The 27997-nt window shown below is 43.1% G+C and overlaps 1 protein-coding gene across 1 annotated transcript in view; it reads right to left on the reverse strand.

The window, feature by feature from the left end:
- The window catches only part of LOC124613343 (nephrin-like), a 512361-nt gene that overhangs the window by 38356 nt on the left and 446008 nt on the right, over positions 1–27997 (reverse strand). The window contains exons 10-11 of the mRNA XM_047142040.1: positions 16756–17049; positions 4286–4582 (exon numbers count right to left, since the gene is read on the reverse strand). Coding sequence (XP_046997996.1) covers positions 4286–4582; positions 16756–17049 — 591 coding nt within the window. The remainder of the gene's footprint in view (positions 1–4285; positions 4583–16755; positions 17050–27997) is intronic.

Raw genomic sequence — 27997 nt, forward strand, 5'->3', positions numbered from 1 at the left:
AACCGATGGACGAGTGTGTCAACACTAACGAAAAGATGTCCGGTTGGGCTACGAGGTGCCTGACAGTGATCCATCGATCACCTCTTATCAGACTTGCTGCAAGCGCCTACGAATATCTGCAGTGCTTGGGTTTTCTGCCAAAAGAAACTTATTGACAGCTCTCTGCTTGGAACGCACAACCATTACAGACGCCACTTTGAACGATACGTATTGCGCCGCCAGTTCTCGGAATTTCATAAAACTACATGGGGTAATGCGGAAACATACACGATGTCTTACACCAAATGTCGCAATTTCACAACCGAAACTTACCGACAAAGAAGAATGTGCTGCATTGCGTACTGAATGCACTCAAACAAGCCTATGTTGCAATATGAATGGCAATAGCAAAGCAGGTTATTACGTTGACATATCAGTATTAATGTTTGAAAATGCAATTAGTGTGCCTTTTGACACAGTGCTGGTTTAATGTGGAATAAATGTTGGATGCATGTGAAAAAGTGGGATTCATTAGATTTGCGCAATGCTCTGTTTCACTTCACTTTGAGCATTCAAAACCCACATGTACTTTGATTAGCTGTGCAGTGCTGTAAATTCAGTAGACAAAGGTTATTGTTCATATCTTGCAATTATTTTAAGCAGAAGGTAATACAGCATTAAGTCACGACATTGAAGTGTACATGTTACTTGGTCCTATTATATCGATATCCTGTTCCGTCGCGTTACCAATATTCTTCACTTCGACCATGAATAGGTTGTCATTCATTTGTCTTTCGTGGTAATACGGGGAGATTTGCATGTGGAATAACTCATACCACTGTTTTTCTGGATGAGCGATTTGTATTTTATGAACATTACCGTACGGTTCTGAGCCTTCGTTCAAGGTTATGCATTTCCCTTCAATTACATTTCGCATTCGCTTCTCACTATTATGAACGCAATTTGCTACATCTGCTAGAGAAATAATACTCCTTCCATTGCTAGGAAGTGTGTTTTTGTTTAGCAGTCTACAGTGGGAAACTAGTAATAATACTCCCAGCTAGAGTGGCTAACATTCTACAGAGTACGAAGAACAAATGAGTATTGACATCTTTGTTTTGTGAGGTAGGATTATTTCTGTACTGGAAGATGAACTAGTGACATTTGCTTTTCGTCGTGTTTATGGAGCAATGATCATTAAATCTGTAAGTAAAGGCCAAAGAAATCGTTGTATAAATCATTGTTACGTTTTGTTGCTATGGATGGTTCATTATAGTTATTGACAACGCTGGGACAGCAAACGGTAGTCCCAAAAGTGGCTACCAAGACAGTACAACGTAATCTCATACAGCAATTTAGAGACTGTATGTTAGACTTAAGGATTAACAAAGCGATCACGAAGGTGATGGAGAGTAGTTGAAATAAGGATAACGATTTTCTTAACATCATAACTAGAAACAACAAGATAGAGGAATATATGAAAAATGCTCCGCTTAGGCGAAGTAAGGAAAATATGGAAAGTAGTTGTTATAACGGCGACCGGAACGGTCGCGGGGTTGTAGTGACGGAAACGCGGCGGTACCCGCGGAGCGGCCCGCGAACAACAACACAACGGGAGAGAACGGACACGACCAACGAAGGACCTTACGACACAAAACAAGAACAGACAACAGAGTCACTAACCAAACAAGACAACCACGTCCACTCCTAAAGCAACACGAAATTCAATACGCTGTCTAATGCGAGGCGTTATGTCCTGAGACGCACGCGAGGTTAGACTGGCAGGCTGAGCGACAGGCAGGCGCTTAAGTACTCTATCGGGGACGCCGCTATTGGCTGCTGCAACCACGTGTTCCACTGTGGCGCCTTCAACCTAAATGCGGGCCAGGAGGCGCGCACCGTCACAGCTTACGGAGCGATGGTACAGAGACCTCTATGGGTCTTCGACGTCCATGACGTCTGGCAGGGATTCGAATTCCGCAGCGCGCGGTGCCAGAGTAATGACGGACGACGAACAATTTGTGTAGCAAAAGAGTTCTGCTGGCATACATTCATACTGAAATGAGGAACAGCTTACGAAAAGCGAAGGTTGAAAAATCGGGAGTACTGCGTTGTGCAGAAGAGAAATGTTCAAGAATCGAAAGATCAAGAAGAATGGAATCCTATCCAAGAACGAAACAATCTAGGGGCTAGATGAAATATAAAGCGTAGAACAACTCAAATTAATAGATGAAGACATAACTAAGTGAATGACTTTTGCTTAAGGAAGCAGATGTTAACGATGCATCTGCTACAGCATGCAGGTATAACACACCTGACACTGGAAGGAGCAGTAGGGAAGAAAATGATAGGGGCAGGTCAGAACTAGAGTTCACAAAATAGAAGATGTTTGATGTAACAATATAGATGGAAATACTAGCTGAAGCCAGGAAGATATGGAGGACAACATCAAGTTAGCTGCAAGATTTATGATATTTTTTGGGTTATCACTCTTCTGAAAAGTAAGATAGTGGTCATTTTTCATCTCAAAGTAGAATACAAAGCCAGTCTAGTTATATGTACGGTATATATTTATTTCCCCTACAGTTTTTAACCTAGACAGTTTTCCCTAATATCATGGAAATTATTCCTTGAAGTCCAAACGCATGCCGTGTCATCCCCTCATCCATGTTTTAAAAATGTGGTGAATCGGCTGAAGCATATTGTAGTCTTAGAAGTTCAATTTCGCTATATTTTCAAATACTGAAAACCAGTGCAGGGATATCAGTTCCCTACTGCAGTATGACGTAAATACCCATATCCTTCAAAAAAAAAAAGTTTTGAATAAATCGCCTTGGAAAATCTGGAAATTTCAGAGCACTGTTGAATACAAATCGTTTCGAGCGCTAGACAGGTTTGTCTGCTAGAATGAGTGCGTACTATGTAAATTTTTTAGTTGAAAAGCCCTTCATTTGAAAGTCACTGGAAGTAAGTTGTTTTCATTTAATGTAAATTATATGTTTAGTATCAAGGGTAACTATTACTTAACAAATAGTAAATTGCATTTTTAACAAAAATAACGTAGTTTTGCTTTAAAACATTTAATGGGTCAATATGCATTAAAATTTGATATTGACGTGAGATATGAGCTATTGCTAAATGAAGTAGTTGTATACATCGTATTACTCCGTAAGTGGTTCACAGGCATTGCGTCTGATATTCGAGGAGACGCCCGTGAACCACTGAGGCAGTTATTAGCTTGGGAAAACCTCAAACGCCACATCAATGACACTGTTTAGTCTCTAAAAACGTTACTATTAATCTGATGGTTAACATTTTTGTACCAGATGTAAATTGTAAATACTAGAACTTTCATGAGATTAGTAAATGAAAATAAATTGATTTTACTAAGGATTTATGGTTATTGTGTAATGATTCTGGACCAAAGAATCCATATGATAACATCTGCATTGTCTGTACTCATAATGTTGTTTCAAGGATTATAACAAGTATAGGAATAATAAATCTACAAAAAACTCTTGCGGATAACACTAAGATTGTTTTTCTCAGCCTTTTTTTTTTTTTTGCCTGGCTGTTTGATTTTGTCTTTTACTATCCTGCCTGCCTTAATCATGTAAGCATAGTGCTCTGTATCTCTGCATAAATTACAATACGTTAAGTTAATTCTCCAACAAAATGTGTTCAAATACTTTCTTGCCACCTCAGTCTAGATATTAACTAACTAACACTGAATTAACAATTTAATCTTTCGGTCTGTTGTGGGAGAGACGCAACATTTCGACATAGCATCGACCCGCCATTGGCGCGACTATGTTACAAATTTTAAATGTAATTTTCTTAGTTTAACGTTCAGCCTGAGCCTGGAGTTGTTCAGAAAAGTAGTCGGAGAATTTTATCTAGTTACCCAGCATAGAACGATTACCAGACCGTGGTAGGCAATTTACATTTCAAAATCCCTTCAATTTATATATCGTGTTGCGCTGCTCTCAATAGCAGTCTGGGACAATTACATCGTGCAGCATTAGGGCATATATTTAGTGAGTGGAGGTGGAAGCCAGCTCACACCTTCTTGGACGTGGCGACCGTGCCAGGAAACTATATCTCTAACAATGGGATACAGAAATGCTGTTTCAGGCTTCCCGAAAAGCAAGACAAACATCACATGAGTGATCACTGAAGCCCATTTTTTTCTGTGAACCTATAAAAGGAGCAGCGTTTCAGTGTACCAGAATTTGTGGAAGCGTGTCCAACCACATGTTTCCAGAGATCTATCGTGTGTGGATCTCTGGAGTGCGCCGGTCGGTACCTGTCTGCTTCTCGGCCGCCTTGAGCGTGGCGCCTTCGAAGTGGACGGCGTCGCTGCGGCCCTTGGAGTTGGCGGCGTACACGGAGAGGCGCAGCGCCTGGCCCGGCGCCAGCCCCTCCACCGTGAAGAGCGGCGCACGCGACGACAGGTTGGCCAGCACGAGGCCGCCCGCCGCGTCCGCCACCTCCAGCACGAACAGCTGCGGCTGCCCGCCGTCGAAGCCCTCCAGGCAGCGCACGTGCACCGTCTCGGACGTCTGGTTCGCCACCGAGCAGTTGAACGGCGGTTCCGGGATGCCTGTGAAGACACAGTCAGCTCGGTGAGTAGTACCACACACAGGGAATGGACGAAAATATGGAAACCTTGCGAGAAATGCACGCCTGATCAAGCCTGCAGGTTGCACTGCTGTATTTCACCATGAACGGAACTTGTGCAATGTCCTCAATACGTTGCAAGTGTCGGTCGCGGACAGAAAAGTTTGCTGTGTAGCTGTGATTGCGTTTTGCCGGAGCGAAGAGTATTCGAACGCCGGCAAATTGTTGGTTTTCGTATGGTTAATGCTTCCGCAACCAAGGTATACTGAAGTGTCCGGTTTTTCAAGTGATTTGTTATAGCAGCGAAGTATCATCATCCCCCAAGTCACAAGGTTTGTGTTGAGTGAAAGTGATACACCGTCATATAAAAATATTGTGACGAAAAGTAACAGGTCGACAGCTTCAGCAGTCACTACACCAAACCGATGCCTAGGGAACTCCATAAGCAGTGAATTCAGGGCGAGCTTGAATTCCCAGATTAATCATTAGTGATGAAAATGTAACACGGAAACGTGGTGCAGAAGCCATAACACTTGGACTGTGGAGGAAAGAAATTCAGCTGGAATGTTGTGTCTCGTTTCACACTGTTTCCAAATTCTAACCGAGTTTACGTCCCATGAAAGAAACATGACCGGAATTTGAGAAGCCATATGATGGTATTTCATGCCCCCATTGTAACTATGAAAGCTCGCGTTACTGCCCATGAGTATGTGCCCATTTTGGCTCATCAGGTCCATTCCATGACACAATATTTGCTCCCTAACTGTCTCCACGTTCACAAAGCTTGCATCGTCCAGGACTGGTTTGGTGAGTACGAGGACGAATTGTCCCATCTGACCTGGCCACCACATTCAACAGGTCTCATTACTGCTGAGACTTTGTGTTCCCCTTTGGTGAGAGTCGGCCGCGGTGGCCGAGCGTTTCTTGGGGCTTCATTCCGGAAACGCCCGACTGCTACGGTCGCAGGTTCGAATCCTGCCTCGGGCATGGATGCGTGTGATGTCCTTAGGCTAGTTTTAAGTAGTTCTGAGCTCTAGGGGACTGATGACATCAGATGTTAAGTCTCATAGTGCTCAGATCCATCTGAACCATTTGCTTTCGTGAGAAATGGACGTGATCGCCTCCACCTCCATCATTCCTACCTCAGCTTGCCAGATATTACTTTGCAAGGAGAAAGGTGTAAAATTACCTTGCAAACCATACAGGACCTGCATTTACCCACTGTTATACGACTGGAAGCTATTTTAAATGCCAACTGTTTTCCTATACCACATTAGAGATGACAACGTCTTACGTGTGTGGTATCTCCGTATTTCTGTCTACCTTCTGTATAGGATTCTAACCATCAGTAGCGTACATCCCTCGTATACTAGGTATTCTCTCTCGAGGATGGATGTGTGTGTTGTGCTTAGTGTAAGTTAGTCTAAGTTAGGTTAAGTAGCGTGTAAGCGTAGGGAGCGATGACCTCAGCAGTTTAGCCACAAAGGAACTTACCAAAAATTTCGAAAATTTTTCGTGTGTTATGTTTTCATTGTAATTCTATGCACTGTTTTCGCCGGCCGGAGTGGCCGTGCGGTTCTAGGCGCTACAGTCTGGAACCGCGAGACCGCTACGGTCGCAGGTTCGAATCCTGCCTCGGGCATGGATGTGTGTGATGTCCTTAGGTTAGTTAGGTTTAAGTAGTTCTAAGTTCTATGGCACTGATGACCTCAGAAGTTGAGTCCCATAGTGCTCAGAGCCTTTTGAACCATTTCTTTGCACTGTTTCCCAAAACCTTTCATACGTCTCTCTTAGCTGTTTTTACATAGTTTTTACAGAATAAAGAGATTTGAGAAAAACTTATGCCATCATACTCACCGAGAGCCGCTCTGCTATTGTCACCGCTCACTTGCTCATCTTTATGGTTCTGTCCAGTGTGACGCTAAATATTGATTCTACAGTGAAACATTTTGTGGTTTGTCTACTAGGGTAGAAAGTATTGCATATGTATGTACGTATGTATGTATGTATGTATGTGTGTGTGTGTGTGTGTGTGTGTGTGTGTGTGTGTGAGGGAGAGGGAGAGGTAGACGGAGAGGACTAGTTTTCCATAAAACGGAGTTTATGAGCATTGTTTATTCTCTCGTTCCATGCATCACTTCCTCCATTTCCTTTGTCATTTGGGGTTGGCTATTCTCATGACTTGATAAATTTACTTTGTTTTTGTAGCTTGTTGCTACATTTGACAGTAAATGTAGAATCGGTTCGTGAGGGTTGCGATAGATAGGAGTATGAATCCCTTCCACCATCAGTCTGTTAACCTTGCAAACTCTTTTTACTACCGTATTTTCACTACCTCACTATACTGTTATCTGGTTCAAAAATGGTTCAAATGGCTCTGAGCACTATGGGACTTAACATCTGAGGTCATAAGTCCCCTAGAACTTAGAACTATTTAAACCTAACTAACCTAAGGACATCACACATATCCATTCCCGAGGCAGGATTCGAACCTGCGACTGTAGCAGTCGCGCGGTTCCGTACTGCAGCGCCTAGAACCGCGTACTGTTTTCTGGGGTGGATATTAGGCACCAGTAATGCGACAATGCGGTTACCTAAACGGGCGTGGAAAATCGCCAACAAACTACACTCAGAATGACCGGTGTACCAGACGAGTCGTCGTTGATTTGCGAACGTATTCAGTTTGGGTTTAGCGCATCTCCTTGTTTCGAATTTTAGCGCGCTGCTTATTAAGCTTTACAAATAGGGTTTTAGATTCTTTTATTCCACTACTAGAAATGTCGTCACATTTCCATGTACACACTTTTCGAGGGCGTGCACAGTGTGTGGTGTAGACAATGTTCTACGTATCATGTGCAGTGAACACATTCGTCATTGACCGTACAGCATTAGATTCGCGCTCTTTAAATGATCCGCAATATTGCTGCTAGGAAGAAACAGGAAATCGAAGCGTATTTGACTGACAATGGGTAATGGAATACGGATATATTCTGTCACTCTACTGTACATGTAGTCATATGAACATTTCAGGTACACAGTGGTCATCTATGAAAGAAACAGAAGAAATCCGGAAATAGGGACTAACTCCCTAAGTATCAAACTTTACAAAATGACAATCAATAACTTTGTTTCGTACATTTATTGCAATCAGAAATTTATTTCTCATATGTTCTCCTAGCTTTGCATCGTCTTCTAACACTCAGTAAAAATAATTGTATCCTGGAGTGACTATCTCATATCAAACACAAGGTGGTTTTCATGACGTGAACAGGTATTTATGTAGTATACCTCACTTGAACGAAGTCATAACATCAGATCCATGACGCCACAAGTTGTGATGCAGGTATGACAGAAACTGCTAGCATTATGTAGAACTCCCGAAAATTTGCAGCAGCTACTTGTGCTGTGGTTGGCCGGTTATTGAATACCTGAGGGGATTATCCTCTTGTCTGCGTGACAATCAACTTATTTCAGTTTATTAACAGCAACTAAGTTAATCTTCACATATTTTTATAACTGGCTACTGTAGTGACATTAGAGACGATCATACCCTGTCTCTGCGTTTAACCACTTCTTTTCATTTATTAATAGTAACAAAATTAATCTTCAGATGTACTCAAAATATCGTGGGATCCCTGCACAGTTGTTGCTAATATAACGTATTCAGATTTTTTTTCTTTATACAATTTCGATTCCCCCCCCCCCCCCCCCCCACACACACACACACACAAGTTGGGGGGTGGGTTGGCAGCAGGGTAATATGCCGCTCTGCAGCCTACATAAGAGTTAAAAATATAATGAATAGGTAAGAACCAATAAAACAGGCGATAAATCGGCGACTTAGAAACTGTAAAGTGGTGAAAAGTTGCGGAAGTGAAAATGTAAAATCAAAGTGTTGGTGATGCTGATTAAGACACATAGTAAATGGACAGGCACAACTAAAAAACATGGTGACAGTCTGGTTTCTGTTCGCAAAAGTTAAAAAACACACCTAGGGGCAGTATGGTTGGTGTCTGTTCGTAACACTTAAAAACAGGGGACACACAACACTGAACACTCACTTAAACATTGCACTATAGAGTAAACACGAAGGCAGATCGAGAAGAGGGAGGGGGGAGGACCCGGACAGATCAGGGGGAGAAAGGAGGAGAGGAGAGGAGAAACAAAAGGGGGAACCGGTGCAGGGAGAGGACACATAAATGTCCTTTCAAGTCCTGGAACTCCCGTACCTCCACGTACAATGGCTACAGTGAGCCAACCATTACCATGTGAGAAAGTATCATTAATGTCAATACTAAAATTAAGTCTACAACCACAAAAAACACAAGGTCCGTCGACAAGTGCAGTAGCAGCAACACTCCTAACTGGTATGCGGTTCTTCTTGTCTCCAGCTGTTGTGGCGAACTCGATGTTCTCGATGGTTTTATAGACTGTCTGTTTAGAACGGCGACGAAATCTCCTGTACGGCATCGTGGCGGCGTTCAAGGCAGTTGCCTGTTCAGCAGCAGCAGCGTGAATGAGCCTCTGCGGATGGACATCAGATGGAGTGGGGGAAGCAGAGGAGGGGATAGCTAAAGGACTTGGGGGAGAGAATGGAGTCAGAGAGAGGGTAGGCAGGAAACAAACAAGATGGAAGGTACGGAGAGAGGGAGCCCGGGAAGAGGTAGGGATGGGGATATGAGGATCACAGTTGATAAGAGAGATAAGTGGAGGGAGAGAGGGCATCATCCGGAAGGAGAAGTTGATGGAAGCCACTTTGGGAAAGGAGATGAAGTGTGTGTGGAGGTGGAAGGTAGGGGAGACGAGGTATCCAGACCATCATTTTATACTTAATTATAAATCTGCTGATAACACTAAGCAGGCACGAATCTCGTCGTGTGTCATCTTTCTAACGGATAAAAGTCCAGGGATGTGCTTTGCGACAACCACAGAGTCGCAAGAACGATAGAAAAACGTCAGAGCCTGTGCGATTAAGCTCTTTCATCTATGGGTAAAGAAGACTGTACACTGAGGCGGCAAAAGTCATGGGATAGCGATACGCACACACACAGATGGCATCAGTATCTCGTACGCAGTGTATAACAGAGCTCTGCATTGGTGGAGCTGCCATTTGTAGTCAGACGATTCATATGGAAGGGTTTTCGACGTGAGTTTGGTCGCGCGATAGGAATTAACAGACTTTGAATGCGTAACGGTAGTCGGAGCATGCGACATTCCATTTCGGAAACTGTTGGGAAATTCAGTATTCTTACATCCACAGTGTCAAGAGTGTGATAAGAATACAAAATTTCATGCGTTACCTCTCACCAAGGACAATGCAGTGGTCGACAGCCTACACCTAACAACCGAGGAGAGTGAAAAACCGTAGTGAATGTAGACCGTCGACGAAATCATCCATTATAACAGTGCGGTGAAATTTGGCGTTAATGGACTATGATAGCACAATATCGACGCAAATGCCTCTACTGACAGCACGACATCACCTGCAGCGCCTCTCCTGGGCTCGTGACCATATCGCTTGTGCCCAAGACGACTGGAAAACCGTGACCTGGTCAGGTGAGTCACGAGCTGATGGAACGGTTCGAGTGTGCCGTAGACCCCACGACGTCATGGACCCAAGTTGTCAACAAGGCACTGTGCAAGCTTGCGGTGACTTCATAATGATGTGGGCTGGGTCCTCTCGATGTTCAGCCACTTGGAGAACATTTGAAACCATTCATGGACGTCAAGTCCCTAAATAAAGATGGAATTCATATCGATCCGAATGCAGAATGTCACAGGGTGCAATTTTTTTGCGACTGGTTTGAAGAAGAGAGAGAGAGGGGGGGAGGGAGGGAGGGAGGAGGAGGAAATGGCCAGTGAATGAGGAGGGCAGGGAGATGAGCAGAGAAGTGTGAGAGAAGGAGATGGGCAGAGAAAGGAAAGATGAAGGGGCAGGAGAGGTAGAGATTGGCAGAGAGAGAGGTAGCAGAACATGGACAGGACGAGGGGAAGAGGAAATGAACAAAGAAAGAGGGGAGGAGGAGAAAGGGAGAGAGAGGTGCAGTGGGAGGTGAACATGGAGTAGGGTTGTGGAGGAAGTGGAGGTAGGGAGGGGGGGGGGGAGGTGGATGGAAGGAGATGAAGGAGACTGAACGGACAAGGAGGTGGACAGAGGGGCAGGAGGATATGGATAGAGAGTGCGGCTGGTGGAGTTGGACTGAGAAAGGGGCTGGAGGCGTGGGAAAGAGGGGGAGGGGCTGATTGACAGGGGGAGGGGCAGGAGTAAATGAACAATAAGTGGGGGGGAGGGGATTTAGAGGAGGAAGCAGGAGATGGGCTAATAGAATACTTGAATAAATACAAATTCGGGTAACGCAATGAAAACATGCTGCAAGTCCATAAACTGTGAACTTCATTGTTTAGATGGGTAGCGGACATAGCCCATTACGCTAAATTCCGCACAATCTCTCATCAAAAGCATTATAGATTTAATTGCTGGATCAGTGCAGGGGCAACGAAATCACGTGAGGATGTCAGATTAGTGGAGCTATTAGAACTTCAGCATCTTGTTGTAACACAGCAGATAAGACTAGGCCACTTACACGTTCTACTACCTATGTAGAAATGACGACAATGCCCCATCTGTGTTAACATAGAGAGAGGATAGTGCACTGCTTCTATAATCACGTGCTTATTAGGCACACATTACATCTCTAGGAAAATGATGTGCTGTTAAGTTGTTGTAGTGTGCAAGCGAAAGAAAGCATGGTGGAAAAGAACGAAAATCTACATATTACACTACTGGCCATTAAAATTGCTACACCAAGAAGAAATGCAGATGATAAACGGGCATTCACTGGACAAATATATTATACTAGAACTGACTTGTGATTACATTTTCACGCAGTTTCGGTGCATAGATCCTGAGAAATCAGTACCCAGAAAAACCACCTCTGGCCGTAATAACGGCCTTGATACGCCTGGGCATTGAGTCATACAGAGCTTGGATGGCGTGTACAGGTACAGCTGCCCATGCAGCTTCAACACGATACAACAGTTCATCAAGAGTAGTGACTGGCGTATTGTGACGAGCCAGTTGCTCGGCCACCATTGACCAGACGTTTTCAATTGGTGAGATATCTGGAGAATGTGCTGGCCAGGGAAGCAGTCGAACATTTTCTGTATCCAAAAAGGCCTGTACAGGACCTGCAACATGCGGTCGTGCATGTGCTGAAATGTAGGGTTTCGCAGGGATCGAATGAAGGGTAGAGCCACGGGTCGTAACACATCTGAAATGTAGCGTCTGCTGTTCAAAGCGCCGTCAATGCGAACAAGAGGTGACCGAGACGTGTAACCAATGGCATCCCATACCATCACGCCGGGCGATGACGTATACACGCTTCCAATGTGCGTTCACCGCGATGTCGCCAAACACGAATGCGACCATCATGATGCTGTAAACAGAACCTGGATTCATCCGAAAAAATGACCCAGGTTCGTCGTTGAGTACACCATCGCAGGCGCTCCTGTCTGTGATGCAGCGTCAAGGGTAACCGCAGCCATGGGCTCCGAGCCGATAGTCCATGCTGCTGCAAACGTCGTCGAACTGTTCGCGCAGATGGTTGTTGTCTTGAAAACATCCCTTTCTTTTAATTCAGGGATCGAGACGTGGCTGAACGATCCGTTACAGCCATGTGGATAACATGACTGTCATCTCGACTGCTAGTGACACAAGGCCATTGAGATCCAGCACGGCGTTCCGTGTTACTCTCCAGAACCCATAGATTCCTGGATCTCTACCAACGCGAGCGGCAATGTCGCGATGCGATAAACTACAATCGCGATAGGCTACAATCCAACATGTATCAAAGTCCGAAACGTGATGGTACGCATTTATCCTCCTTACACGAGGCAACACAACAACGTTTCACCAGGCAACGCCGGTCAACTGCTGATTGTGTATGAGAAATCGGCTGGAAACTTTCTTCATGTCAGCACGCCACCGGCGCCAACCTTGTGTGAATGCTCTGTAAAGCTAATCATTTGCATATCGCAGCATCTTCATCTTGTCGGTTAAATTTCGCGTCTGTAGCACGTCATCTTCATGGTGTAGCAATTTGAATGGCCAGTAGTGTATCTTACTTTTCAGTCTCTGCAGCGAACAGCATCATGAGCTGCCAATTTTCTTTTTAATGTGTTACCCACAAATCCAATCTCTTTCATGAAAGAAGTCACACTGGCATCACAACACAAAACGATTGTTGATACCATCAGCACAGACGGATCTATCATACACAACTAACCCATTTGCTTTCTTTTTTACATTCATGTTCTGACAATTTTATCTCCTGCGACAGTCTCAGAGCAGTATCTACGTCCTAAGGTCGAAATCATTAGTTGTATATGTTCGTCGTTCCCTAAAATTAAGCATTATACTCAACCATCTAATACAGTGGAGATTATTCTCTAATGTTTACCCGTATGTCTTGACATTCAGTCCATACGGTGAGTGTTTTACACGTGGTTCGCTCATCAACGATTCCTCAGGGATCGTACTCTTACCCTACTAGATCATTCATATTTCAGTATGCTTCTGTAACATCGTATCTCCAACACTTTGATTCTCTTCTTTTCCGGTGTTCGCACAGTGCTAGATTCACTTCGATATCATGCTGCACCTCAGACAATTCCTTCTCTAATGGAGGCGTATGCTTGATAATAGTGGCCTTCTTTTCGCAAACTATCCAGTCTTTGATTTTTCTAATCTCCTCCGCATGCCCTACTCTCTTCGTTTCTTATGAGATAGCATGCTTCCAAGGCAGAAGAAATCTCATTTACTACAGTCCCCGATATAAGTGTTGGGATTTTCAGCCGTATCATTCCTGTTGCTTCTCAATACTATCCTCCTTTTGAATATCTCTAACAACCTCAGTCACTTTCGCCTACCGAACACTGTTTGTAGGCCATCATATCTCTTGGGAGTTTAGTAGTTCGTGAGTGTTGCTAGTCATAACCAAAAGAATAGTCAGAAAAGTTGGACCAGTAGATATGTTCTAGGCAGGTAATTGCACAGTACCCTTGCACAAAGGAAGAAATACTTCTATTCATCAACGAAAGAAAGAACTACAAATGAACACATGAAAAGACAGGCATACAACAGTAAAACTCAGCGTTAAGAGAGCACAAGAATTTCTGCCTTTTGACGTAGAGGACAAAGCGGACAGGTGAAAAACAGTACGAGGGGAAGGAACCGTCTGCTGACGTGATAGAAGAATAAATGAAAGCCAACTTCGAAGACATATGGTATCGAATTACAGAGTTTGACAGAGGTTTCGAGGACTTTCGATTAGACATGGCTTTAGGTATGAAAAACATTCCTTCGGGGTGAGGGGGGGGGGGGGGGGGGAATTGCAACTAAGCGACCATGCTGGACTGTAGAATCTATGGGCTAGGAGTCATACCCTACTAACTTGTTTTCCGAAAATTACCACGCACACAATACTGCAGGTACTACAGGCAGATAATTGCGAGAACTACAGCACAATCAACCTACCACCATGCAGTCAAGTTACTGAAGAGATAAAATATGCGGAAGAACGGAAAGAAAACTGAAGACCTTTCTTTTTTTTCTTTTTTTTTTTTTTTTTTTTTCTTGTGAGTCATCAGTCTTCCGAGTGATCTGCTGCGGCGCGCCATGAATTCCTCTCCTGTGCCAATTTTTTCATCTCCGAGTAGCACTTCCAATCTACTTTCAGAATTATTTGCTGGATGTATTCCAATCTCTGTCTTCCTCTACAGTTTTTACTCTCTTTAGTTCCCTCTAGTACTACGGAAGTGATTCCCTGATGTCTTAACAGATGTCCTACCATCCTGTTCCTTCTCCTTGCCAGTGTTTCCTATATATTCATTCCATACTAATTCTGGGGGGAACCTCTTCATTACTCACGTTACCAGTCCACTTTCTGCAGCATTATCTCTCATATGCTTCCATCCATTTCTTTCTCAATTTTCCCACAGTCCATGTTTGTTAGAAATTTCTTCCTCATCTTAAGACATATGTTTGATACTAGTAGACTTCTCTTGGCCATGAATATTCTTTTTGCAGTATTAGTATACTTTTGATGCCCTACTTACTTCGTCCGTTATGGGTTATTCTGTCGCCTAGGTAAAAGAATTCCTTAACTGCGTCTACTTTGTGAACATCAAACCTGAAGTTTCTCGCTGCTCGCATTTCTGCTACTTCTTATTACTGTCCATCTTCGACGATTTACTCTCAGTCCGTATTCTGGGCTCATTAGACTGTTACTCTCAATCCTGCTACTCTCAATCCACATTCTGTAAGCATTAGATTCTTGATTTCATTCAGCAGCTCCTGTAATTCTTCTTCGCTTTTACTGAGGATAGCAATGTCATCAGCAAATTTTATCATTATATCTTTTCATCTTAGATTTTAATTCCACACTTGAGTCTTTCTTTTATTTCCGACATTGCTTCTCCGATATATATACTGAATAGTACGGGCAAAAGGCTAAATGCCTGTCTTAACTACTTCTTAGTCAGGGCACTTCGTTCTTGGTCTTCCATTCTTATTGTGGCCTCTTGCTTCTAGTACAAATTATATATTTCTTGTCTTCCCCTACATGTCTCATAATTTCGAAGAGCTCTTCAGTGACATTTAATTTAGATTAGGGAAAGTTAAAGGGAGCAGAGAGGCAGTTACGTAGCTGCACTTGATAATGGACGAAAGGCGTATAGAAAATAAATAAAAAACAAAAAAATGGACAATCGCGCAAACGAGTTGCCAATCCGCAATACGCGCCATAAAACTTAAAATGATGCAAGATGTTAGGAATTCTCAGAAAAGTGTGTGTAGCATGTAGCAAATAACTGGTATTGCACAGTATGTGCAAGAACCAAGATTAAACAAAAGTAATGAAAGGAGAAAGCAAAGTACTTGGACTAAAAGAGTGTAAGACAAGGATGCATTGCTTCTCACTCCTTGTTCAACCCATACATCGAAAATGCAGTAATGGATATAAAAAAAATCAGAGTTGGATTTAAATTCAGGTTGAAAGGATACTAGTTTTAGGTTCGTTGATAGTGCAATGGTCGGTCTAATGATTACCGAATGTGGATTGAGAGTGAAGCGAGGAGAGACGAAAGCAAGGAGAAAAACCAGTACTGAGAAAGTGAGAAAATTAACATCAACTTTATTGATCGTGAAGTAGACGTAGTTAAGAAAATGTGCTGCCCTGAAAAATACAAATAAATAAATAAAACGTGAAACACGAATCAAGGAGGGAACAAAAAGCAAACTACCACGTACAAAGGGGACCATTCTTACCCAAAATTTACCGAAGAAATTCTTAGGAATATACGTCTGGAGCATATTAATGTATGGTTGTCAATCGCAGACTGTGGGAAAACCAGAAAAGAAGATAATGAGAGAGTTTGAGATCTGCTTTAGACGTTGAAATTTGGGTGAATTTCCAAGAAATAAAGAGGCTCTCTGTAGGATCGGCGATGAAAGGAATGTGCGGGAAACACTTACAAGAAGAATGAGGCATGTGTTATGACGGAGTTACTTTAGTGGTACGAGAGAGGCTTATAGAGGTTACAAACTGTAAGGGTAGCAGAGTGAGGAATACATCCAACAAATAATAGACGACGTTGGGTGTATGTGGCACTCTGAGATGTATTGCAATGGAGAGGAAACTGTAACACAAAATGAGTCAGAGGATGTATGACAAAAATGGATGTCATGTTTCCATTAGTAAGCGCTGTTTTTCTATTACGCGCACCTTTCCGTATGTTGCACTAGTCATCACTTAAAAGCTCCTCGATTTTATTTTCCATTCTCAATATATTATTGGTGCCGGAAACTTGGATGCATGATTAGTCAAGCTTATGCTGTGACAGTTTTGATGTATTTGCATAGCTCCAGCTTGCTGGGTATGGTGGGACAGTAACTCCTTTTTAGACTGTGATGCGAAAAGAGAAATCCAGTGTTCTAACTAAAATGGATATTATTATATTTACCTGCTATAATTATTTTCTAAACGTACGAAACTTTCCTAGCCTCTGGGAGTACCTGACAAGTTCTTGATAACGTGATCTGATGATACGGATGTGACCTCCCTGTAGGTAGAATGAAACGCTCGCTGGAGTACTTGCCAGCAGGTATGACGTGGAAGACGCAGGGGTGCGGCTGGCGGCCCGCCGTGTTGTCGGCCCAGCAGAGCACGGTGCCGTAGTCCATCTCGGCGACGGGCGTGTAGGCCAGCACGGAGGCGGTGGCGGACGAGTTGAAGCGGTGCGGCGGCACCTCGACGCTCTCCGCCGAGTTGTTGAAGGACCAGCGGAAGGCGTCGGGCAGCGGGAAGGCGTCCACGCGGCACTGCACGCGCGCCACCTCGTGCCGCGCCACGGCGTACACGCGCTGCAGCCCGGGCCGGCACACCGGCTTGTCTGCGACACGGACACACCACTCAGCAAACGTCCTCTGTCACGACAGACCGTAACACATACAATCACTATAATCATCGTCTTCTTAGACCTAAGTCGCTCTAAAATGAAAGACCGTAGTTATTTGGGTATGTAAACCGGCAATGTTAATCATCAAATCAGATAGAGTTGCAAAAATTAGTCGGCCGGAGTGGCCGTGCGTTTCTAGGCGCTACAGTCTGGAACCGAGCGACCGCAACGGTCGCAGGTTCGAATCCTGCCTCGGGATTGGATGTGCGTGATGTCCTTAGGTTAGTTAGGTTTAATTAGTTCTAAGTTCTAGGCGACTGATGACCGCAGAAGTTAAGTTGCATAGTGCTCAGAGCCATTTCTTTGCAAAAATTATTTATGCATTCATTTTCCTGTTTCAGGTCATATGTCCCCCCTTCAGGCGCATCTGCAAAATGTTTTAATTAATAGTAATACCCAGCTCGTGGTCTAGCGGTAGCATTCTCTCTTCCCGCGCACGAGGTCCCAGGTTCGATTCCCGGCGGGGTCAGGGATTTTTCCTGCCCCGAGGTGACTGGGTGTTGTTGTGTCGTCTTCATCATCATCATCATTCATTTCCATTACGGTCGGAGGAAGACAATGGCTAATCACCTCCGCCAGGACCTTGCTTAGTACGTCGGTGTAGGTCTCCTACATCGTCCCCTACGCTCCTCGGAGTATGGGACCTCATCATCAATACCTATCTACATGGTTAAGATAACCAAAGCTGGAGAGAAGCAACAGAAATTCTTCGAAAAAACCGTATACGTACATTAAAATGTGGGTTCACGAATATTGCATAACTAAGTTTAGAACACGTTAAAGTATGTTAAATTAATGTAACCCTGGTGCATGACACACAAGAGAACAGCCTCTTCAATGCTAGGTCCGGCATCAAGCGTATTGGAGAGGAGGATCTGCATAAAAGGATAAACATCCTCAATTAGGAGAGCCGATATCACCGTTAAATGGAATAAAAATATAAAGAATTAATGGCTCTACAACTCAAATGCCTCATTACAAAATTTACAAGGGTCCAGGCTTTAGCGGCGCGCCCCATATAGATCCGTATGAAGATAGGCGAGCGATCTTTCGAACATTAAAACGTCAAACAAGAGTCACACAGACTGCGCACCTGCGGTTATGTCCAGGAAATAATATAACTCTCTAAGTAATATTTGCATCTCACCCATGTTTCATAGACACCCATCAGACCAGTACGAAACACAACCAAAAGCTCAAATGCCGGCGAGAGCTGCCGTGAACCCGTGACGTTAGCGAGTGGACTGCTAATGCCATCTGATGGTCAAAATTTAGAATAATGTACCGGCCAGCAGCAGGTCTAAGAAGCCAAAAACTGTCATCCACTGCAGTGACAGCTAACTTCTGTCATGTAATAGCGAGGCAGTGATTACAGATTACCGCGTTTGCACGTGAATACATAGCAAACCAACCAGTAGAGTCAAACCAAACTAGATTTGTATAATTCCTGCAATGTCACTCGAGAGTTTATATAGGACACTGAGAGAGCATAGCCCCAAATTGTCACTAATACGTACATGCACAAAGTTGTGGGAAACTAATAAAAATGCAAGGAAAATAAACCTATGCAAATTGACAGCGTTCATCACTAATCGATTATTATTACAGTGTCCATAATGCAACACATGCATTCAAACGACCGCCGTCAGTGATAGTTGCACCGTCGTTCGTATATGTGATTAGTGATTAACATTATCAATTTAAATAATCACTTACTTTTTTTTTCAATTTTAGGTCGTCTTAGCTCTACGAATACGATCGCGTGTGATGATTATCATACACTGAACGAAACTTTAGATTGATCTGGAAGTGGATCGTGAGTGAGTTGAAACCGATAATCAATAAAGAAAATTTGCGACCTCGATGTAGGCTTTTTATCCACAGGTGTTTTAAATAAACAGACTGCGTATCTCGCCATAGACAATGTCAAAGAAAGACGTACTATGAGGCGGAACAATTGCTAGCGGTTTGGAAGTATGCGACCGTCACTCGCGTTTCCAAGCAGTGGCGTGAAATACACACAGCATCGTCACCGCTTTAAATAGAAATGTATTGCACATAAAACCAAAACTCGCTCTGAGGCATGCGTATTTATTCCTTTGCAATGTGTCCAGATCACTAAAGACATTTTCAGATGTCTGCTGAGACGACCCCTTTGTTAGGATGCACTTCTAATCAGTTGGGGCATACTATCGATGAAATCATCAACTCAAACCTGGTTCAAATTGCCGCACTATTCAATGTCGATTCTGTGTAACTCGCACAAAGTTTCAATCGATCCAACACATGCTCGATTGGGTTCATGTCAGAGAACACGCAATCCACTCCATTCACAGCATGCTGAAAGGACGTGTTCGTGTGAATAGCCCGATGAAGGCGCAGGTCATCACTCATCATGTTGGCGATATGTTTGCAGAATCTCGTCCTTGCATTGTAAGGAAGTGGGATTTCCATCAACAAGAGCGAGATGTACTGTGGACCCATGTAACGCCATCCCAGAACATCGGTCTAGAACAACCTTCTTGGCCATGTGTGACGCTGTGTTGGAGGTGTCCGCTGTTACTGGCCGGCCTCCAGACGTTTTGCCTCCGATTATCAGGGTATTAGGGTACAAACAGACCCGAATTTAGTCCGTGAACAATGGAGGACGCTAATCCTAGAGTATCCACTCCGCGTGATTTCTTGCCCATCTGTAACGCAGTCCACATTGTGGCGCTGTGTTATGTGGTGCTCACCGAGGTCTTCAGGGATGAATGTTCCTATAGTGCAGCCACCTCCTACCAATATGATGCGATACTTGACGGCTTGTAGCCACGTAGAACGCCGAGTTGGCTTCTGGAGCACTCTGTCCACGGTTCCTTTGACTTAGAAGTCACAGATTACGACACCCGTAAGTAGAGCTCATAATAACTGTGTTTATGTTTACATAGAACGTCAGTGGTGAATTTCCGATTAGCACAAGAACATTAACACTAGCAAGACGCCGGTATATTTAGGTGATGGATCACTTTCTTTTTTATTGTCTAGGTGACCACAACAGTAGACCGATACTGCTGAGAAACTGTGATTAAATGCTGAAACGTGTTCTAATGGGGCGACTGCTGAGAACATGTGACATTCCGCTGTAGGGTGTCATTTCACTGTTGTGTTACAGAGCTACGCAACTGTCCCAGCACAGGTGGCAGGCAGTGAATGACAGTAAGTTGTGGTTGGTGAAGCCAACTATCAGGTGACCCAGACCCATCTTTGAACAGGGCACTGTCACCTAGCATATAGCTTCTGGTATGGCGGGGGGGGGGGGGTACTATGTATTATGATTAGATTGCAGACGCAAATATAGGCACCCTCTACCCACCTTTGTTGAGCACTTTAAAAATCCACCTGTACATAGGCAAACCCTGACAGAGTCCTAGGCGCTTGAAGAGAGGCAACTCCTTGACACCCCCTCAATTCTACGTGTCCACTAGCAGGCCAAGAGCAGCACTGCAGCCTGCAGGCGCTTACCACTTTCGTCACAGGTTCTGCTCAACAATCCCATATAGGTGGCGCCGAGGATGTAGCCAAAATTGGGTATCTTTGCCATTTTATTCATGCTTGTGTGAATGTCACACACCTCTATGATCACGCCACAGTAAGGCGTGAAGCAGGAGGGCTGAGAACGAATAAGCACCCTTTGCTGAAGTGGACCGAGTTTAGTTTTCGTCTAGAAGCTGTGAGTGGTCCCTAGTGATGCCACCCTGTATGCCGCAGGAAAAACTGCGGTCATTGCACTGGACTCAAACGGGGTGCGATAACATTCAGTGGGTGGGCTCCCTCACGATCTCCTTAGACAAGCTATGAATTATTGGATTCGGGGGAGTGTTTTTATTGGTATCAAAGGGTGCCAAGAATGTCGTTCTGTGGCTCGTAACATTGCGGACTGTCGATTTCGACCACGATACGTGTGAGAATAATCGATCCAAGGAAGGGGGTAGTTTCATCGATGCCCTTTATGCAATCACTAAGGCCTTTTAATGTCGATTCTGGCTGGCGGTGTATGTCAAATGTTTTCCTACGCTACCATCAGTGAAATTAAAAGTGCGTGTGGTAACATTAAGAGTAAAAAGGGAATTCCACTGTTAAATCCAGAGGAGAGAGCGGATAGACGGAAAAAATACGTTGAAGGCCTCTATGGGGCTAAAGTTTCCTTTGATGTAATAGAACAAGAAACACCAATCGATATATGAGGGATAGAGAATCCAGTATTAGAATCAGAATTCAAAAGAGCGTTGGAATACTTAAGATCAAATAAGACAGAAGGGATGGTTAACGTTCAATCAGAATTTATAAAATCGCTGGAGGACGTGGCAACAAAACGATTATTCATGTTGCTGTGTGAAAGTGGCAACAACACGATTATTCACGTTGGTGTGTAGATTGTATGAGTCTGACGATGTACCATCTGACATCCGGAAAAACGTCATTCACACTATTCCGAGTGCAGTAGTCAGCAAGTGAGAGAATTAGTGCACAACCGGCTTAAAACGTCATTCAACCATCTTGCTGACAAGAATAGTACAGAGGAGAATGGAAAAAATGAGGATTTGTTCGATGACGATCAGTTTGCGTTTAGGAAAGCTAAAGGCACCAGAGAGGAAATTCTGATCAGGGAAACAAGATTAATAAAAAATAAAGACACGTTCACAAGATCTCTGGACATGGAAATGTGTCCGGAAATATCAAATAGTGCAGGATGATCCAAATTCTGAGAAATGTAGGGTACACAATATGCATAAGAATCGAGAGGGAAAATGAGAGTGGGAGACGTAGAACTAATTGCTCGTATTAAAAAGGGTGTGTAAGACAGGGATGTAGTCCCATGCGTCTACTGTACGATTTATGCTTCAAGGAAGCAATGAAGGAAACGAAAGAAAACTCAAGAGTGGAAGTAAATTGAAGGTGAAAGGATATCAATGATAAGATTCGCTGATGACATTCCTATCTGAAAGTGAAGAAAAACTACAGGATCTGCTGAATGCTATGAATAGTCTAGTAAGTACAATATATGGATTGACAGTAAATCGAAGTAATGAGAAGTATCAGAAACGCGAAAAGAGACAAACTTAACATCATACTTGGTGATCACGAAGTAGATGAAGTTAAGGAATTCTTCTAACTAGGCAGCAAAATAACCCGTAACGGCCAGAGCAAGGAGGACGCAAAACACTGTCTAGCACCTGCAAAAAGGGCGTTACTGGCTAAGACATGTCTACTAGTATCAAACCTAGGGCTTAATCTGAGGAAGAAAATTTTGAGAATATACGTTTGGAGTAGTGAGACATGGACAGTGGGAAAATCAGGAAAGAAGAGAATCGAATCATTTGAGACGTGGTATTACAGCAAAATGATGAAAATTAGGTGAACTGATATGGTAAGAAATGAGGAGGTTCTTCGGAGAATCGGCTAGGAAAGAAATATATGGAAACACTGACAAGAAGAAGTGACAGGATGATAGGAGATCCGTTAAGACATCATGGAATAGCTTCCATGGTACTAGAAGAAGCTGCAGAGGATGAAAGTTGTAGAGGAATACAAAGGTTGGAATACATCCAGCAAATAACTGAGGATGTAGGTTGTAAGTGCTACTCTGAGATGAAGAGGTTTGCACAGGAGAGAAATTGATGGAGGTCCGCATCAGAACACACAGAGAAGTGATGACTCCAATCATAAAGAATAAAACGTAAGAAAAGTGTGTGATTTGGAAGCTTTGCGCCTTGGAGTATTCACAGAAATAGTGAAATGTAGGTAAGAGAGGGTGTGACGACGTTCCTATCATGTGTCGTGCCCACGGTGGCTTTGAGTGAAATTGTGGTTGAGTTTCGTGTCATTGTATTGCAGGGTGTCTCGTCCTTTGCATTCCATCGATCATCCAGCCACTACTTAATAAAATATTATTTTAATTTTTTGCACTGCTCTTTCTTCTTTACTGTCATTTTATGGTGTGACTAACTATGTGATTTTCTCGTTTCCTTGAGTGTGTGCATCCACACTTACTTCACATATTCTTGGTATGGGTGCTAATGACTTTACTGTTATGCACCCACACCAACGTCAGCACATTACCACGTTTATTGGGAACTTTCTGGCAGCGAAAAATCTTCTGCATAGGATTCGACACACAATTTGCTCTCTTCATCACAGTGTGTTAACGTGCCTATGCAGTGCCTAGACGTTTGCGGCATTTCGTGCAAGTGTATAGGTCACTGAGATCAATAAACATTGACCTCACTGGGCAATTTAATAAGAAGCAGCTTATTGGTGGTGCCATTGTCTTTCGTGGACTTAGAATGCAGTTCACGTGTGATGTTTCAGCTGTGTTTGGAGGCAGTACAGTGGAGCTGACCTTGGCTGTTGTATGGGTGAACCATGCAGACTACGGTGGTCTTGAAGCATTTCCTGATACTAATATTCTAGCCTGGAAGGCGTGGAGTAAGACAGAAGGACGTACATTCCAGCGCTTAGGTTCACTAACACACACCAAGTTGATTCAGCTTTTAAATTGTGTAATAGTTCGTTGGAGATAGAACAAAAAGCCTGTCATTCCTAACGGATGGAAAGCTTCAGACAAAATAATTCTGATCCCCAACGAACTGTTGTAAAGGTTGGGCAAAATATAACTGGCCAAGAAAACATTTTATGTACATCAAGATAGGCAACCCATCCACACTCAGGGCATGTGATGTAAATGGGGTTTGCTGTTTTGAGGCGCATGAAATACTTTCTATTATTTAGAAAAATATATAAATGAGCCAAAGAAGGTTCTAAGTTTCATAACGATGACTGTGCGCACAGAATGCCTCAAAGCTACAAAACTAGCGTAATACTTAGTGTGAAGATTGACAGTTGATCGTAAACTAAAACAAATGTAAGTTGTTGTGCATAAATAGTTGTAAAACAGTAAATTTAGTCATCCAAAGCCTAACGTCTTTCCTGCCATGGTAGAACACCTCCCATCCTTGGCCCTGCGAAACATAATGTTTTATTAAGTATCGAACAATCAATGTTCTCATGCTTCAGCAGATGCAAATACATCACTCAGCTCAGTGAGCTATTAGTTTTATTGGAGATGTTCGCCATGGTCGCACGGAGCAATAGCCAGTAGTCTGAATACATTATGTAGTACATCTTAATACATTGTGTAGTACATAATCTCCCACTGCACATTACAATTTGTTCATCACAAGTTTCAGATGGCAAGCAACCATTATCATCTCTTTATTTGCGATTGAGCTTTCATATATCCGTAGAGTGATAGCTTAGTCACAATCTGAAATTTGAAGTAGATCTACGACAGATAACTAATCGCAGGAAAGTCAGATGCCAGACTGAGATTTATTGGAAGAATGCAAATGTGGTCTTTCCACGGAAGAGATAGCTTACAAAACCGTTGTTCGACCATTTCTGGGGTACTGCTCCTCAGTCTCGGACATTTACCAGATTACATTAATCTGTCAGAAGAAATGAGTTGGAGTAAGGGGAAAAACGTCACACAGCATCTCAAAGAGGCCCATTGCCACACGCTACAAGAGCGCCGTTCAAAATGGTTCAAATGGCTCTGAGCATTATGGGACTTAACTTCTGAGGCCATCAGTCCCCTAGAACTTAGAACTACTTAAACCTAACTAACCTAAGGACATCACACACATCCATGCCCGAAGCAGGATTTGAACCAGTGACCGTAGGGCGGTTCCAGACTGTAGCGCCTAGAACCGCTCGGCCACCCTGGTCGGCAGAGCGTCGTTGTCTATTCGAAAGCTTACATCCGTTTAACAGTAAACCAATAGATTGCGTCGACCTATATGTAAGTCAAGAATTGATCAGGAATGTAGAATGGGAAATATTGGAGCTTACACGGAAACTTACCAACTGTCCTTTTCGCGTAGCGTCCGCATGAGTGGGACAGGGATGGGGGAAAAGACAGTGGTACATGGATTACTCTCATGCTCGTACGGTAGGATTCCTAGCGGAATGCCAGAATAGATATTCGCCGTGAGAGTTTCGTCTGTGCCTGTCTCACCTCCGGCTCTCGCAAGTAGAGCGCTGTGCGTTAAGCTACATGATCACGACATTTTTATTACTTTCTGTTTAACGTATTACGTGCAGTAATTTCATAGACGCCTCTACAATATCCGTCGAGATTTTCCTCCTGTTATTCGTCGCAAATCGTTGACAAAGCTGCCGCAGTGAGCTCATGCATTTCGAAAATCTTGTCGATAGTGCTTCCATTAGGGAGCGTCATAAGAGCATATCAGCTAGGCGATCGTCTCATTTATGACCATTTCTGAACCTCATTAAACTCCTAGAGTGCCACGTTGCTATCCACGTGTGCCAAAGCGATTACGAGTGAAAACGGGTTGAAATTGTGTATATATCAAAAGCCGTCAGTGTCCTAGGAATTTCACCCTTCACTGGTAACCAAAACTTCCTGCCTCTTCGGTCTAATCCAGCCACTGCTTATGTTCTAAAAAAAAAATCGTTAGCAATGGTGAACGAAGACTTCCGCTAGAAGACGTAACCCTTGTTCTGACAGCGACCTTGTCAAACTGGGCAAAGATTCCAAATCTCTGCGAGGGCACTGCGAAGGGGAAAGTAACTGTGAGATGCAGATTGAGTAAGTAACGAGAAGGTAACGAGCTAAGGCAATGGGCGTGGAATGTCAGAAGTATGAAACTGCTAGGATGCTAAAAAAAACTAAAAAGTGAAATGCTTCGACCCAGTCCTGATATGATAATTGTCAGTGAAGTCAAATGGGAAGAAGAAAAGGATCTCAAGCCTGTCGATTTTCGAGTAATACAACATCAGGATAAAATAGTATACTGCGAGTTCGATTCGTTATGATTAGGCAGGCCGGGCAGATAATTTGTTAATGTGTGCATTATAGTGATAGGCCAGTTATCAGTGGAATTTATAAAACGTCAACATCAATAGTTCGGGCATACACGTTGTCTCCACAGGCATAAGATCAATAGATAGAGAAAGTATACGGTGGCACTAGATAGTTAATGTAATACGTAAAATAAAATAATTATCTAATAATCATGTGCTACTAAAAAGCGCAAGTAGGGGAAGGAATAGAAGCTAGAGTTACCTCAGAATATGTACTAGGTAGTAGGAATAACAGAAGAGAAAAGTTAACTCAGTTCTGAATTTTAGCCAGTAATACACCGTCCAAAAATCACAAGAGAAAGAGATATACGTGAAAAACGAGACATGTGAAGATTCCAGCCAGCTTACAGCATTGTCAGACAGAGATTCGGAAATCAGTTATTGGATTTTAAGGTTTATATATATATATATGGATCACAATCCAATGAAGGGGAAGAGTAAATTGAATATTATGGGAACTGCCCAGAAGAATAAACGTGGAAAGAAGTGGTGTACAGAAGTACTGAGAAATGATGGGTTGTGTTTGAATTTTCTGAGGTTGTAGATAAATGCGGTAATGAATATTACAGGAAGCAGTTCGTGAATTACATTTCACAGCAACTGCACAAAACTTATAGTATCTTAAACCACGGGTAGCTATTCTCTCAGTGGTTTTGATAATGAAATAGTAAGCATATTTCACTACCACATGCTATATTTGTGTATCTATATTATTAGTATGAGTAGAATATCAGAATTTATAGTCAACGAATGATTAATTCCTGGTTATTCCACGAGTTATTCGCAACATATATTTTTGTCATATTGGCCTACCAAGAAAGTTAGGTTGTCATTGTAAATTACAGATCTGAAATAGAAAAGTAAACAAAACTGACTCAAAAATCCTTTTGGATACCAACAAAAACTATCAAACAACAACAAATTAACATTTCTCATAGGCGCTTAACAGATATAAACTGTAAAATACTCCAGTACTTCCCATTCCAACTGACAATCCTAAGTCTGAAATGTCGTAGGATTGCAGATAGTCTTTGCTAGAAACGTGATAGAATTTTGTAATGAAGTCCACACTTCCAGATTCGAGGACGGCTCAAAAATACTGCAGTCCGCAGCTCGTGGTCTAGGGAATTGCGTTGCTGCCTCTGGAGAATGTGCTCCCGGGTTCGATTTCCTGTGGGACTGGGGACTCTCTCTGCCCGGGGACTGTGTGTTTGTGTTGTACTCATCATCATCATCATGGTCGACATCATCATTCGTACCGGTGGCTAGATTGGACCGTCGTAAGATTGGATTGTGTAACAAATGGGACTTTGTACGGGTGCTGATGACCGCGCAATTGACCGCCCCACAAACCAAACACCATCATGCGTGATGGTGATAATCCTTCTTCGACAGATCATTTCTGCAACAATCTGAGATACTACTATTCATACCCATAACTGAACAGAAAAGTCTAAAAATAGTTCTTCAGAGTCAACAAAAATTGTTTTATCTTAAGATGGCCTAATAAAGAAGCCTGGTTCGTACCAAACAAATATTAGTGCAACTTACAGCAAGCTGTCTACTGTTCAACCTTATATATGAATTTGAAGAGTTGAAGAGTATATTAAACTGTTGAACTGTTTACTCCCTTGCAAGTTACCTAAATTTCGACCAATTTATCGTTGTTATAATTGTTGATACTACAGTTGCTGCTGCCGTTGCGCCAATAGTTCGTCTTCCATATTCAGCCTTCTACAAATATCAAAATTAGCAGTGCTGTGTTAATAATCAATTACCATCAGGAGGAGAAATAACTCCATTACCTGAAGAATGCTAAAACATATTACGGACAATGTCTGCGCGATGTATTCATATCATCTCGGGGAAGTAAACGCATACCGCTTATAAGGCGATTAGTTTGAATACTACAATACGGTTTCATTTGTTACTCGAGCCATGACAATGTATTGTAGTA

The sequence above is a fragment of the Schistocerca americana genome, chromosome 4 (assembly GCF_021461395.2).
Source record: "Schistocerca americana isolate TAMUIC-IGC-003095 chromosome 4, iqSchAmer2.1, whole genome shotgun sequence".
Classification (NCBI taxonomy): Eukaryota; Metazoa; Arthropoda; class Insecta; order Orthoptera; family Acrididae; genus Schistocerca; species Schistocerca americana.